The following is a 15,667-nucleotide window of genomic DNA, read 5'->3' as shown; positions in this document are numbered from 1 at the left end:
GAGTAGAAGTGCCGTTTGTACTTGAGTAGAGTAGAAGTGCCGTTTTGTACTTGAGTAAGAGTAGAAGTGCCGTTTTGTACTTGAGTAAGAGCAGAAGTGCCGTTTTGTACTTGAGTGAGAGTAGAAGTGCGTTTGGTGAGTAGAAGTGCCGTTTGTACTTGAGGTAGAGAGCAGAGAACGTTTTGTACTTGAGTAAGAGTATTAGAAGTGCGTTTTGTACTTGAGTAGAGTAGAAGTGCCGTTTGAAAAGGGAATATGGAAAGGATTGCGTTCCTGAAAAAATACTTTTTCCCTCATGTGCATTACTTCATAGCTGACCATGTTAATCATACCTGTTAACCTCCCGTTTTCGGGTTTCTCAGTATTTCAAGGTCATCCCAGCACCCTCCGTTTTGTTATTTCTCGAGGAAAACTCCGTGGTACATGGCCATCAAACTTCATTTAAAATCATTGATGCATTCAAGTTGCCAGATTGTGTATGGAAATACACCCTACACATACGATCACTTAGTTTCAATTTCCGTTTGTCGCAGGTACAAAACCTGGCAACTAAAACCCAAATAAGGGAAGCGGGTGCCAACTCAGCCTGAGTCTCGTCGTAAGCAAGCCCGGGTTAGATGAATGACCTACTCCAGAGCTGTTGTGAAATTGTTGGGAATTTAATTGATTAACACATGCATAAACTGTTATTGAGTGTTGTTAATACACTGAACTTGTTCCTCGAACCAAATCTGACAGCAAGCAGCTTTGGAGTTTGGAAGTAGGTTGCAGGCAGGCAGCTGGTGGATACTGGCATCATGAGGCAATGGTAAGGTAAAAGCAACGGCCAGTATACCCAGTTGAAACAAGTTTATGAAGCATTAGTAAATATGCAAACACAGATCGGTATAAACACTGGCACGAAAAAATCTCCCGTTTTTGGAAGCTAAATGTTGACAGGTATGATGTTAATGCAAATGAATCCAGATGTTTATTTTCATAATAAGCAGATAAATGAATCCAGATGTTTATTTTCATGTATTCATACAGTACATGTGATTGTGTTCGTGTGGTTGAATTCACATGTTCAACTCTTCATAGTGTGTATGATTTAGATACAGTATGTGTGCACTGTTCCAGGAAATGTGTGTATGATCATTGAGTTGTGTGTGGCTGGTAATGTGTGTATGATCATTGAGTTGTGTGTTGCTGGTAATGTGTTGTTATTGGTAATGTGTTGTTGCTGGTAATGTGTGTATGATCATTGAGTTGTGTGTTGCTGGTAATGTGTGTTGCTGGTAATGTGTGTATGGTCATTGAGTTGTGTGTTTCAGGTGAAGTTGGTCAATATAAACGTCACGGACGTTGTTGATGGGCGGCCGTCCATCGTGCTGGGTCTGGTGTGGACGATCATCCTCTACTTCCAGGTGATGCAGGTCACATGACACACATGATGACACGTCACATGACACACACGATGACTGGCCTGTCTTCTGTGTGGTCAACACATGCTGCATGTTGACGCCAACTTGCTAAACATTCACAGCTTCTAAGAAATATTTGCACATAGCTATATAGGTATAACATATAGTGAGCAGAGCATATGTGTGTATGTGTGTGTGTATATGTGTGTTTGTGTGTGTTTGTGTGTGTGTATATGTGTGTGTGTTTGTGTGTGTGTATATGTGTGTGTGCACATAGCTATATAGGTATAACATATACATGGGTGGTGCAGGACGCCCCCTGGTGGTTTTATATTGAATTTGCAGTTTCACATATTGCACAGATGTAGACGAGCTTTGCAGGCCTACATTTTCACATATTGCACAGATGTAGAGCTTTTAAAACATAATGTCAGCTGATCTTGCTCTCATTTCCTGATCAAAACATGTTCTCTGTTTGAGACAGTTTGAGGAGCTGACCAGCGGCCTGTCGGCTCTGCAGGGTCAATTGGGTAGCAGCTCCTCATTGGACAGTTCCAACAGTGCAGACACCACCAGCCCATCAATCAAGAGAAAGCCCCGCCTCTCATTCCAAGGCGGTGCCAGAAGAGCTCTGCTGAAATGGGTCCAATGCACAGTAACCACGGCAACCAAGTACAAACGCACAGTAACCACAGTAACCAAGTACAAATGCACACCACATACACACACACACCACATATACATTACATTTACATTTACGCAGTAAGCTTACGTGATTTGCCTGAGCGTACGGGTAGTAGAGCCAGGACGCCTGCCTGAGGAGCGGTGAAGTGTCTGGGAGGTAGCGATGTCTGTATAGAGGGCATTCAAGGAGGTGGGAGCAGAACCGACATTGTAGGCAAAGCGTTAGAGCCTTGAATTTGATGCGGGCTGCCATAGGTAGCCAGTGTAGCCCCTGGATGAGCAGCGGGGTAACATGTTCCCTTTTGGGTTGGTTGTAGGCCAAGTGCCGCCCGTTCTGGATCATCTGAAGGGGTTTCACTGCGCGGGCTGGGAAGACCTGTCAGAAGAAGCGTTGCAGTAGTTGAGTCGTGAGATGACTATTGCCTGAAGCAGGAGTTAGGTAGCATCTTGAGTCAAGTAAGTCCTGATTTTCCGTATGTTGTAGAAGTCTTGAGAAAAAGCGGCTGCGACCGAGGCGACTGAGGCAACATGATCTGAGAAGGTTAGTTGGTTGTCGAGAACAACTCTAGATTTCTTGCAGTCCTGGTAGGTAAAACAGACAGGAGTCAAATGTGATGTTGATGTTGTGGTGTATGGTAGGTTTAGCTGGGAGGACCAGCAGTTTTTGAGAGGTTCAGCTGGAGGTGATGTGCCTTCATCCATATAGCTATGTCAGAGAGGCAATCCGAGATCCGTGCTGAAACAAGGGGTCATCAGGTGGAGAGGACAGATAGAGCTGTGTGTCGCCTGCATAGCAGTGGTATGAGAAGCCATGCGAACGGATAATCTGTCCGAAGGAGGTGGTGTAGATAACAAAGAGAAGAGGGCCAAGCACTGAGCCCTGGGGGACCCCTGTGGTGAGATAGTGAGGTGCAGATAGCTGTCCAAGCCATGATACGTTAAACGAGCGTCCTGTGAGGTAGGATTCAAACCAGGAAAACAGGGCGAGAATTTATGTTAGTGAGTATAGAGAGAAGGATCACGGTGATTAACGTGTCAAAGCCCGATAAGTCAAACAGGAATGAGTACGGTATTGGCCAGTGCGCCCACAGCTTCTTTTAAGGCTTCTTTTACAGACAGCAGGGCCATATACACACACACACACACACCACATATACACACACACACACACACCACATATACACACACACAAACACACACCACATACACACACCACACATACACACACACACACACCATACACACACACCACATATACACACATACACACACACCACATATACACATACACACACACACACACCATACACACACACACACACACACCATACACACACACCACATACACAGACATACACAAACACACACTACATATACACACACACACACACACACCACATACACACACACACACCATACACACACACACCATACACAGACATACACAAACACACACCACATATACACACATACACACACCACATATACACAAACACACCACATATACACACATACACACACCACATATACACAAACACACCACATATACACACACCACATACACACATACACACACACCACATACACACACACCACATACACAGACATACACAAACACACACTACATATACACACACACACCACATATACACACACACACCACATATACACAAACACACACCACATATACACACACACACCACATACACAGACATACACAACACACACCACACACACACACACACACCACATACACAAACACACACCACACATACACACACACACACACCACATATACACAACACACACCACATATACACACACACACCACATACACACATACACACCACATATACACATACACACACAACATATACAACATGCACAGACACACACCACATATACACACACACACACACAAAATATACACAAACACACACACCACATTGTTTTTGGTAAATCTGTAATACATCGGGTGTTTTTGGTGTGTTTTTGGTGAATCTCAGACGAAGGGGCCTGGAAGTGAATGACTTTGGTCCAAGCTGGCGTTCCGGAGTGGCGTTCCTCACCCTCATCTCCGCACTGAGGCCAGAACTGGTCAACATGGAACAGGTCTACAGTAGGGGACACCGGGAGAACCTTCAGGAGGCCTTCTCATTGGCTGAGAGGGAGCTGGGGATCCCACGGCTACTCGACCCTGAAGGTGCATGTGTGAATCAGCAGGGGCGCCCCCTACTGGAGACAGAGAGCATGTAGTGGAGATAGAGATCATGTAGTGGAGATGGAGATCATGTAGTGGAAATGGAGATGGTGTAGTGGAGATGGAGATGATGTAGTCTATGAGTGGAGATGGAGATGATGTAGTAGAGATGGAGATGATGTAGTGGAGATCATGGCAGATGGAGACTGCAGTGGGAGACTGTGTCTGAGGAGTGGAGATGGAGATGATGTAGTGGAGATGGAGATGATGTAGTGGAGATCATGTAGTCTATGAGTGGAGATGGAGATGATGTATTGGAGATGGAGATGATGTAGTGGAGATCATGTAGTGGAGATGGAGATCATGTAGTGGAGATGGAGATGGTGTAGTGGAGATGGAGATCATGTAGTGGAGATCATGTAGTCTATGAGTGGGGGAGAAGAATGAAATGTAGTAGAGATAGAATAATGTAGTCTATAGTGGGAATGGGAATCATGTAGTAGAGATGATACTTAGTCTATGAGGTAGAATGGGAATGATGTAGTCTATGAGTGGAGATGGAGATGATGTAGTGGAGATCATGTAGTCTATGAGTGGAGATGGAGATGATGTAGTGGAGATGGAGATCATGTAGTCTATGAGTGGAGATAGAATCATGTAGTGGAGATAAGGTGATGTAGTGGGAATGGAGATCCACATGAGTCCCATGAGTAGAGATGGAGATCATGGATTGGAGATGGGAATGATGTGAGTGCAGGTGGAGATGGAGATGAGTGTGGTCTGTGGAGTGGGAGATGGGAATGGTGGATAGAATAGAATAATGTAAATAGAATCATATGAAATCTAAGAGTAGAGAATAGAATGGTAAATCTATAAGTAGAATAGAATATTAAATGAGAGGTATAGTCTAAAATTAGAGAATCATAAATCTATGAAAGAGTAGAAATGAGAATCATATAGAATAGAGAATAATGCATAGTCTATAAAGTAGAGAATAGAATCATATAGTAGAATAGAGATAAAAAATTGCTTAGTAGAATAGAGAATCATAATCACAAATAGAATAGGAGAAATGATAAAATAGAATAGAATAATTAAAATCTATAAGTAGAATAGAATCATACCAAGTAGAAATGAGAAATGCCAAAGTCAAAGAGTAGAATAGAATGGAAATCTAAAGTAGAATAAGAATGATAAATGGGAATCATAAGTCTATGAGTGGAGATGGAATCATGCTTAGTCTATGAGTGGAGATGGAGATGATGAGTGGGAGATGTAGTCTATGAGTAGAATCATATAGTCTATAGAGTGGGAATAAAGAGATCGCTATAGTGGAGATGGAGATGATGTAGTGGAGATGGAGATCATGTAGTCCATGAGTAGAGATGGAGATCATGGAGTGGAGATGGAGATGATGTAGTCTATGAGTGGAGATGGAGATGATGTAGTCTATGAGTGGAGATGGAGATCATGTAGTGGAGATGGAGATGATGTAGTGGAGATCATGTAGTCTATGAGTGGAGATGGAGATGATGTAGTCTATGAGTGGAAGTGGGGGTCATGTGGTGGAATGGAGATGGTGTGAGTAGGAATGGGAATCATGTAGTCTATGAGTGGAGATGGAGATGATGTAGTGGAGATGGAGATGATGTAGTCTATGAGTGGAGATGGAGATCATGTAGTGGAGATGATGTAGTCTATGAGTGGAGATGGAGATGATGTAGTCTATGAGTGGAGATGGAGATGATGTAGTGGAGATCATGTAGTCTATGAGTGGAGATGGAGATCATGTAGTATGAGTGGAGATGGAGATGATGTAGTGGGATGATGTAGTCTATGAGAGTGGAGATCATATATGAGTCTATAGTGGGAATGGGAATGTGATGGAGATGGAGATGATGTAGTGGAGATGGAGATCACATAGTCCATGAGTAGAGATGGAGATCATGGAGTGGAGATGGAGATGATGTAGTCTATGAGTGGAGATGGAGATGTAGTCTATGAGTGGAGATGGAGATCATGTAGTGGAGATGGAGATGATGTAGTGGAGATCATGATGTAGTCTATGAGTGGAGATGGAGATGATGTAGTCTATGAGTGGAGATGAGATGTAGTGGAGATGGAGATGATGTAGTGGAGATCATGTAGTCTATGAGTGGAGATGGAGATGATGTAGTCTATGAGTGGAGATGGAGATGATGAAGTGGAGATTATGTAGTCTATGAGTGGAGATCATGTAGTCTATGAGTGGAGATGGAGATCATGTAGTGGAGATGGAGATGATGTAGTCTATGAGTGGAGATGGAGATCATGTAGTGGAGATGGAGATGGTGTAGTGGAGATGGAGATCATGTAGTCTATGAGTGGAGATGGAGATGATGTAGTGGAGATGGAGATGATGTAGTCTATGAGTGGAGATGGAGATCATGTAGTGGAGATGATGTAGTCTATGAGTGGAGATGGAGATGATGTAGTCTATGAGTGGAGATGGAGATGATGTAGTGGAGATCATGTAGTCTATGAGGAGATGGAGATCATGTAGTCTATGAGTGGAGATGGAGATGATGTAGTGGAGATGATGTAGTCTATGAGTGGAGATCATGTAGTCTATGAGTGGAGATAGAGATCATGTAGTGGAGATGGAGATGATGTAGTGGAGATGGAGATCACATAGTCCATGAGTAGAGATGGAGATCATGGAGTGGAGATGGAGATGATGTAGTCTATGAGTGGAGATGGAGATGATGTAGTCTATGAGTGGAGATGGAGATCATGTAGTGGAGATGGAGATGATGTAGTGGAGATGGAGATCATGTAGTCTGCGAGGGAGATGAGATGAGGGTTCATGAGTGGAGATGGAGATCATGGCGGGAGATGGAGACAGGTAGTGGAGATGGAGTCTGCAAAGGTCTATGAGTGGAGATGGAGATGATGTAGTGGAGATGGAGATGATGTAGTCTATGAGTGGAGATGGAGATCATGTAGTGGAGATGATGTAGTCTATGAGTGGAGATGGAGATGATGTAGTCTATGAGTGGAGATGGAGATGATGTAGTGGAGATCATGTAGTCTATGAGTGGAGATGGAGATCATGTAGTCTATGAGTGGAGATGGAGATGATGTAGTGGAGATGATGTAGTCTATGAGTGGAGATCATGTAGTCTATGAGTGGAGATAGAGATCATGTAGTGGAGATGGAGATGATGTAGTGGAGATGGAGATCACATAGTCCATGAGTAGAGATGGAGATCATGGAGTGGAGATGGAGATGATGTAGTCTATGAGTGGAGATGGAGATGATGTAGTTCAAGGAGTGGAGATGAATGTAGTGGAGATAGAGACATGTGGTGGAGATCATGTAGTCTGGCGGAGTGGAGATGTGGAGGATGATGTAGTCTATGAGTGGAGATGGAGATGTGATGAAGTGAGATTATGTAGTCTAAGTGGAGTGAGACCTAGTCTATGAGTGGAGATGGAGATGGTGTAGTGGAGATGGAGATGATGTAGTCTATGAGTGGAGATGGAGATCATGTAGTGTGGAGATGGAGATGGTGTAGTGGAGATGGAGATCATGTAGTCTATGAGTGGAGATGGAGATGATGTAGTGGAGATGGTGTAGTGGAAATGGAGATCATGTAGTCTATGAGTGGAGATGGAGATCATGTAGTGGAGATGGAGATCGTGTAGTGGAGATGGAGATGATGTAGTGGAGATCATGTAGTCTATGAGTGGAGATGGAGATGATGTAGTGGAGATGGAGTTGATGTTGTCTATGAGTGGAGATGGAAATCATGTAGTGGAGATGGAGATGGTGTAATGGAGATGGAGATCATGTTGGAGATCATGTAGTGGAGATGGAGATCATGTAGTCTATGAGTGGAGATGGTGTAGTGGAGATGGAGATAATGTAGTCTATGAGTGGAGATGGAGATGATGTAGTGGAGATCATGTAGTCCATGAGTGGAGATCATGTAGTCTATGAGTGGAGATGGAGATGGTGTAGTGGAGATGGAGATGATGTAGTGGAGATGGAGATCATGTAGTGGAGATGGAGATCATGTAGTGGAGATGGAGATGGTGTAGTGGGAGAGGCGGGAGACTATGTGTCTATGAGTGAGATGGAGATCAAGGGTAGAGGAGACGGTAGTGGAGAGATGGAGATGGTAGTGGAGATGGAGATGAGGTAGTGGAGATCATGTAGTTCAGGAGTGAGATGGAGATGATGTAGTGGGAGATGTGGAGATGATGTTGTTCATGAGTGGAGATGGAATCATGTAGGAGATGGAGAGGGTGGTGGAGATTATGAAGATCATGTTGGAGATCAAGGTAGGGAGATGGAGACTGTGTAAAGCCCTGGTGAGTGGAGATGGTAGTGAGATGGACACGTCTAAGGAGTGGAGATGGAGACTGAAGTGGAGTGATGGGAGATTAGAGGTCCAAGTGAGTGGAGATGATCATGGGAGTGGAGATGGAGACCGCGGAGTGGACTGGTAGTCTATGAGTGGAGATGGAGATCATAAAAATTCAGTGAGGAAAGATGGAGATTATGTAGTGGAGATGGAGATCATGGAGTGGAGATGGAGATCATGGAGTGGATCATGTAGTCTATGAGTGGAGATGGAGATTATGTAGTGGAGATGGAGACTGCAGTCTAAGTGAGGTGGGAGATGGAGATGGTAGTGGGAGATGGAGACTGCGTAGCGGGAGAGGACCATGAAGTCTATGAGTGAGATGGAGATGGTGTAGTGGAGATGGAGATCATGTAGTGGAGATGGAGATCATGTAGTCTATGAGTGGAGATGGAGATGGTGTAGTGGAGATGGAGATGATGTAGTGGAGATGGAGATCATGTAGTCTATGAGTGGAGATGGAGATGGTGTAGTGGAGATGGAGATCATGTAGTGGAGATGGAGATCATGTAGTCTATGAGTGGAGATGGAGATCATGTAGTCTATGAGTGGAGATGGAGATGGTGTAGTGGAGATGGAAAATGCAGTTCCAGAGGAGATGGTGAAAAGTGAGATGGAGATCATGTAGTTCAGGAAAGTGAGATGGAGATGGTGTAGTGGAGATGGAGATCATGTAGTCTATGAGTGGAGATGGAGATGGTGTAGTGGAGATGGAGATGGTGTAGTGGAGATGGAGATCATGTAGTCTATGAGTGGAGATGGAGATGGTGTAGTGGAGATGGAGATGGTGTAGTGGAGATGGAGATCATGTAGTGGAGATGGAGATCATGTAGTCTATGAGTGGAGATGGAGATGGTGTAGTGGAGATGGAGATCATGTAGTGGAGATGGAGATTATGAGTGGAGATGGAGATGATGTAGTGGAGATGGAGATCATGTAGTCTATGAGTGGAGATGGAGATGGTGTAGTGGAGATGGAGATCATGTAGTGGAGATGGAGATGTAGTCTAGTGAGTGAGATGGAGATGGTGTAGTGGAGATGGAGATGGTGTAGTGGAGATGGAGATCATGTAGTGGAGATGGAGATCATGTAGTCTATGAGTAGAGATGGAGATGGTGTAGTGGAGATGGTGTAGTGGAGATGGAGATCATGTAGTCTATGAGTAGAGATGGAGATGGTGTAGTGGAGATGGAGATCATGTAGTGGAGATGGAGATGGTGTAGTGGAGATGGAGATCATGTAGTGGAGATGGAGATGGTGTAGTCTATGAGTGGAGATGGAGATGGTGTAGTGGAGATGGAGATGGTGTAGTGGAGATGGAGATGGTGTAGTCTATGAGTGGAGATGGAGATGGTGTAGTGGAGATGGAGATCATGTAGTCTATGAGTGATGGAGATGGTAGTGAGATGGAGGACTATGCAGTGGGAGATGGAGATCAGTAGTCTGAGAGGGAGATGGAGACAGGTAGTGGAGATGAGATGGTAGTGGGATGGGATGGTGTAGTCTAGAGTGAGATGGGAGAAGGTGTAGTGGAGATGGAGACTGCATGCAGTGGGAGATGTGAGACTGCGTAGTCTATGAGTGGAGATGGAGATCATGTAGTGGAGATGGAGATGGTGTAGTGGAGATGGAGATGCATGTAGTGGAGATGGAGATCATGTAGTGGAGATGGAGATGGTGTAGTGGAGATGGAGATGGTGTAGTGGAGATGGAGATCATGTAGTGGAGATGGAGATGGTGTAGTGGAGATGGAGATGGTGGAGATGGTGTAGTGGAGATGGAGATCATGTAGTCTATGAGTGGAGATGGAGATGATGTAGTGGAGATGGAGATCATGTAGTGGAGATGGAGATCATGTAGTCTATGAGTGGAGATGGAGATGGTGTAGTGGAGATGGAGATCATGGAGAGAATCACTGCTGCTGTCTTTCCACCGGCAAAACAATAAAACACAAGGGAACAGTAAAACACCAACTAACAGAATAACACCAACTAATAGAAAAACACCAGCAAAATAGTGTGCAGACAGTAGACAGTAGTGATCAGACGGATGTGAATGATGGAGATTTGACCTCATCATAATCTGGCGCCGTGGTAACGTAGTGGTTAAGGAGCAGGGCTAGCATGTAGTAGTGTGGTAGCGTAGTGGTTAAGGAGCAGGGTTAGCATGTAGTAGTGTGTAACAGTGGTGGTTTAAAGAGCAGGGCTAGCATGTAGTAGTGTGTGGTAACGTAGTGGTTAAGGAGCAGGGCTAGCATGTAGTAGTGTGGTAGCGTAGTGGTTAAGGAGCAGGGTTAGCATGTAGTAGTGTGGTAGCGTAGTGGTTAAGGAGCAGGGTTAGCATGTAGTAGTGTGGTAGCGTAGGGGCTAAGGAGCAGGGCTAGCATGTAGTAGTGTGTACGGTAATGTGTTTCTTTTTAATAAACTACCTGTACACTTACAAAGTTCTCAATGCTTCGGTTTACATGTAGAGACCCTCATTATGCTACCGTGTAAGTGTGGTGCTATTTTGAGCCTTGTTAGTGGTATAGAAATAGCGATTACTTTTTACTGTACGTCTGCCCCGAAGGCTAGCATTAAACGGTAATTAGCGGTTTGCAATAAAACTGGTCACATTCGACTAGCATGAAAACAAATCCCAGCGAACGGTCAAACTCGGTACACATGTGTTATTAACTCCTAGATTAATTTTGCGCCTGAATTGTCCTTTAAGGAGCTGGGCTAGCGTACACTAGTCTGTAAAGTTGTGGGTTCAATTCCTGGCTTTCACCGTTGTGCCCTTGAGCAAGGCACTTAACCCCAAATTGCTCTGTGGATGGTGACTCTTGTTATATATTACATATGTAAGTCACTTTGGATAAAAGCGTCTCCTCAAATGAATAAATGTAATCTTTGATCTTTCTCGCTTTTAGGAAGAGCTTTACAGGTTGCATGTGTTCATTCAAAGCTGTAGGGTCAGCCTTTCTTTACAGGTCACATTTGTTATTTCACAGTTGGTCTTTAACAGTAATTTATTTCCCCTGCACTTTAGACGTGGATGTGGATAAGCCCGATGAGAAGTCTATCATGACCTATGTGGCTCAGTTCCTGAGAAAGCTGCCTAACCCTCTTGGACAGCAACAGGATGAGGTTAGACTTATATAAAAGGATTAGTCCCCAACTCAAATCCCAACCATAACCCCAATCCTATATATAACTTGAGACTCCTGTATAAGGATTAGCCCCAACCCAAATCCCAACCCTAACCCCACCATCTCTCTAGACTCCTGTAGAAGTATTAGCCCCAACCCCACCATCACTCTAGACTCCTGTAGAAGTATTAGCCCCAACACAACCATCACTCTAGACTCGTGTAGAAGTATTAGCCCCAACACAACCATCACTCTAGACTCCTGTAGAAGTATTAGCCCCAACACAACCATCACTCTAGACTTCTGTAGAAGTATTAGCCCCAACACAACCATCACTCTAGACTCCTGTAGAAGTATTAGCATTAGCCCCACCATCACTCTAGACTCCTGTAGAAGTATTAGCATTAGCCCCACCATCACTGTAGACTCCAGTAGAAGAATTAGCATTAGCCCCACCATCCTCCTAGACTCCTGTAGAAGAGTTAGCATTAGCCCCACCATCACTCCTAGACTCCTGTAGAAGTATTAGCATTAGCCCCACCATCCTCTAGACTCCAGTAGGAAGGAGTTTAGCATTAGCCCCACCATCACTCTAGACTCCAGTAGAAAGATTAGCATTAGCCCCACCATCCTCCTAGACTCCTGTAGAAGTGTTAGTGATTAGCCCCACCATCACTCTAGACTCCTGTAGAAGTATTAGCATTAGCCCCACCATCACTCTAGACTCCTGTAGAAGTATTAGCATTAGCCCCACCATCACTCTAGACTCCTGTAGAAGTATTAGCATTAGCCCCACCATCACTCTAGACTCCTGTAGAAGTATTAGCATTAGCCCCACCATCACCTAGACTCCCGTAGAAGATTAGTGAGCCCACCATCACTGTAGACTCCCTGTGTAGAAGTATTAGCATTAGCCCCCACCACGCCTCCCTAGACTCCTGTAGAAGTATTAGCATTAGCCCCCACCATCCTCTAGACTCCTGTAGAAGAGTTAAGATTAGCCCCACCATCCTCTAGACTCCTGTAGAAGTATTAGCATTAGCCCCACCATCACTCTAGACTCCTGTAGAAGTGTTAGCATTAGCCCCACCATCACTGTAGACTCCTGTAGAAGTATTAGCATTAGCCCCACCATCACTCTAGACTCCTGTAGAAGTATTAGCATTAGCCCCACCATCACTCTAGACTCCTGTAGAAGTATTAGCATTAGCCCCACCATCACTCTAGACTCCTGTAGAAGTATTAGCATTAGCCCCACCACAACCATCACTCTAGACTCCTGTAGAAGTATTAGCATTAGCCCCACCCCAAATTCCAACCTCCTCTCTGCAGTCGTAGCTTTTCTCACCGCTCTATCCTCTCCTCTACCCTCTCTCCTTTTTCTCCTCTCTCCTCTCCCCTACTCTCATTCACCTCTACACCTCAACACAGGTAAAACAACAAGTCATACACCTGTACACCTCATGTATGATGTGGGTTGTTTTAGGGTCTGGTACAGAAGGCGGGGGAGTGGAGGAAGTTTGGGAGTGTGTGAGTGTGTGATGGTGATGATGGTGTTGGTGTTCTAGGGGAGTGTGTGGTGGTGGTGGTGTTCTAGGGGAGTGTGTGGTGATGGTGTTCTAGGGGAGTGTGTGAGTGTGTGGTGGTGGTGTTCTAGGGGAGTGTGTGAGTGTGTGGTGGTGGTGGTGTTCTAGGGGAGTGTGTGAGTGTGTGGTGGTGGTGTTTCTAGGGGAGTGTGTGAGTGTGTGGTGGTGGTGATGGTGTTGGTGTTCCAGGTGAGTGTGTGATGGTGGTGGTGTTTTAGGGGAGTGTGTGGTGGTGATGGTGTTGGTGTTCCAGGTAAGTGTGTGATGGTGTTGGTGTTCCAGGTGAGTGTGTGGTGGTGGTGATGGTGTTGGTGTTCTAGGGAAGTGTGTGGTGGTGGTGTTGGTGTTCTAGGGGAGTGTGTGGTGGTGGTGGCGATGGTGTTGGTGTTTTAGGTGGTGATGGTGTTGGTGTTCTAGGTGATGGTGCGGGAGGCGGTGGTGATGGTGTTGGTGTTCCAGGGGAGTGTGTGGTGGTGGTGGTGATGGTGTTGGTGTTCCAGGGGAGTGTGTGATGATGGTGATGGTGTTGGTGTTTTAGGTGGTGATGGTGTTGGTGTTCTAGGTGATGGTGCGGGAGGCGGTGGTGATGGTGTTCTAGGGGAGTGTGTGATGGTGATGATGTTGGTGTTCTAGGGTCTGTGCGGGAGGTGGGGAAGTGTGTGTGTGTGTGATGGTGTTGGTGTTTTAGGGGAGTGTGTGAGTGTGTGATGGTGTTGGTGTTGGTGTTCTAGGGTCTGTGCGGGAGGTGAGTGTGTGAGTGTTGGTGTTCTAGGTGATGGTGCGGGAGGTGGTGGTGATGGTGTTGGTGTGTCTTTAGGAGGATCTGGTGCGGGAGGCGGTGGTGATGGTGTTCTAGGGGAGTGTGTGATGGTGATGATGTTGGTGTTCTAGGGTCTGTGCGGGAGGTGGGGAAGTGTGTGTGTGTGTGATGGTGTTGGTGTTTTAGGGGAGTGTGTGAGTGTGTGATGGTGTTGGTGTTGGTGTTCTAGGGTCTGTGCGGGAGGTGAGTGTTGATGTTCTAGGTGATGGTGCGGGAGGTGGTGGTGATGGTGTTGGTGTGTCTTTAGGAGGATCTGGTGCGGGAGGAGGGGGAGTGGCGTCGTGCGGCAGAGTCGAACAGCACACTGACGCGACGGCAACAGGAAGCTCAAGCCCAGCTGGAGAGGACCCTAAAGCTGGCCAATGCCTGCCTGTCTGAAAAGGGCCCTCCTGACCAACTACACCGGAAACACACGGTATACAAATACACACACACATACACACACACCCTTCTGCCTGTCCGAGAAGGGCCCTTCACTTTGGACATTCTGTGGCACACATGCACACCCTAACCTGTATGTGTGTGTGTGTGTGTGTGTGTCTTTAGGAGTTCTTTGCTCGATTGGACCAGCATGTGCTGAATGTGTTTCTCAAAGCATGTGATGACCTCACTGACATCCTGCCTGAAAATGAGCAACATGCTTTACAGGAGACTGTCAGGGAGCTCCACAAGCAGTGGAAGGTCTCTTTCTCTTTCACGCACTCACACAAACTGTTACGGGCAGTTGGACACCACCCTTAAAGGGATATTCCACCATTTGGGGAATTACACTAATTTTCCACCTCCACTTGAGTTAAACAATTGATTTGTACCTTTCTCCAGTTTATCCAGCTGTTCTCAGAGTCTGGCGATACATACATAGATCATTGAATCGAATTAGTCCATTAGCATCTCGCCTGCTAGCATCACGTTTAAAAGTGACTTAAAATTTCCGGTAATTTTCCTATTTAAAACTTGTCTCCTCTCAAGTTAGAAAGTTTAATAACACCAACGGAAAATCAAATGTAGCGATTTCTAGGCTGATTTGACATGGAACTATACTCTCATTCAGGCGTAATAATTCAGTCACTAACGGATTTGTCTGCTGCAGCTCAACCTTGTTGCTGGAAGTTAGCCTACAAGGGACTATTTTCAGGTGCTGCATGATATCATTGTGCTGCTGCGCCCATGGTGTTCCTTAATTATTACGCTGGAATGAGAGTATAGTTCTATGTCAAATCAGCCTACAAATGGTGGAATATCCCTTTACCATAAAGGGGAGACACACACAGATCAGCTCGTTGTATCAAAAATAGGGGTATGTTTATTTAACAGAATGGGTATCAAATAATAGGGAGGTTAACAGTAACTAGTGAAACTACAGTAACTACAAAAGCGGAACGCTTTCTACTGCCGGGTGGACGGCTAGACGGAAGCCAGTGGACAAGACAGAGGG

The 15,667-nt window shown here is 45.3% G+C and overlaps 1 protein-coding gene across 1 annotated transcript in view; it reads left to right on the top strand.

Annotated features, from left to right (window-relative positions):
• The window catches only part of syne1a (spectrin repeat containing, nuclear envelope 1a), a 302,008-nt gene that overhangs the window by 17,981 nt on the left and 268,360 nt on the right, over nt 1-15,667 (top strand). The window contains 6 exon segments of the mRNA XM_048249742.1: nt 1,314-1,406; nt 1,888-2,075; nt 4,094-4,290; nt 11,727-11,824; nt 14,480-14,647; nt 14,779-14,913. Coding sequence (XP_048105699.1) covers nt 1,314-1,406; nt 1,888-2,075; nt 4,094-4,290; nt 11,727-11,824; nt 14,480-14,647; nt 14,779-14,913 — 879 coding nt within the window.

This window comes from Alosa alosa, chromosome 8 (genome assembly GCF_017589495.1).
Source record: "Alosa alosa isolate M-15738 ecotype Scorff River chromosome 8, AALO_Geno_1.1, whole genome shotgun sequence".
In the NCBI taxonomy this organism is placed as follows: Eukaryota; Metazoa; Chordata; class Actinopteri; order Clupeiformes; family Clupeidae; genus Alosa; species Alosa alosa.
This window is presented reverse-complemented; position numbering and strand designations above follow the sequence as displayed.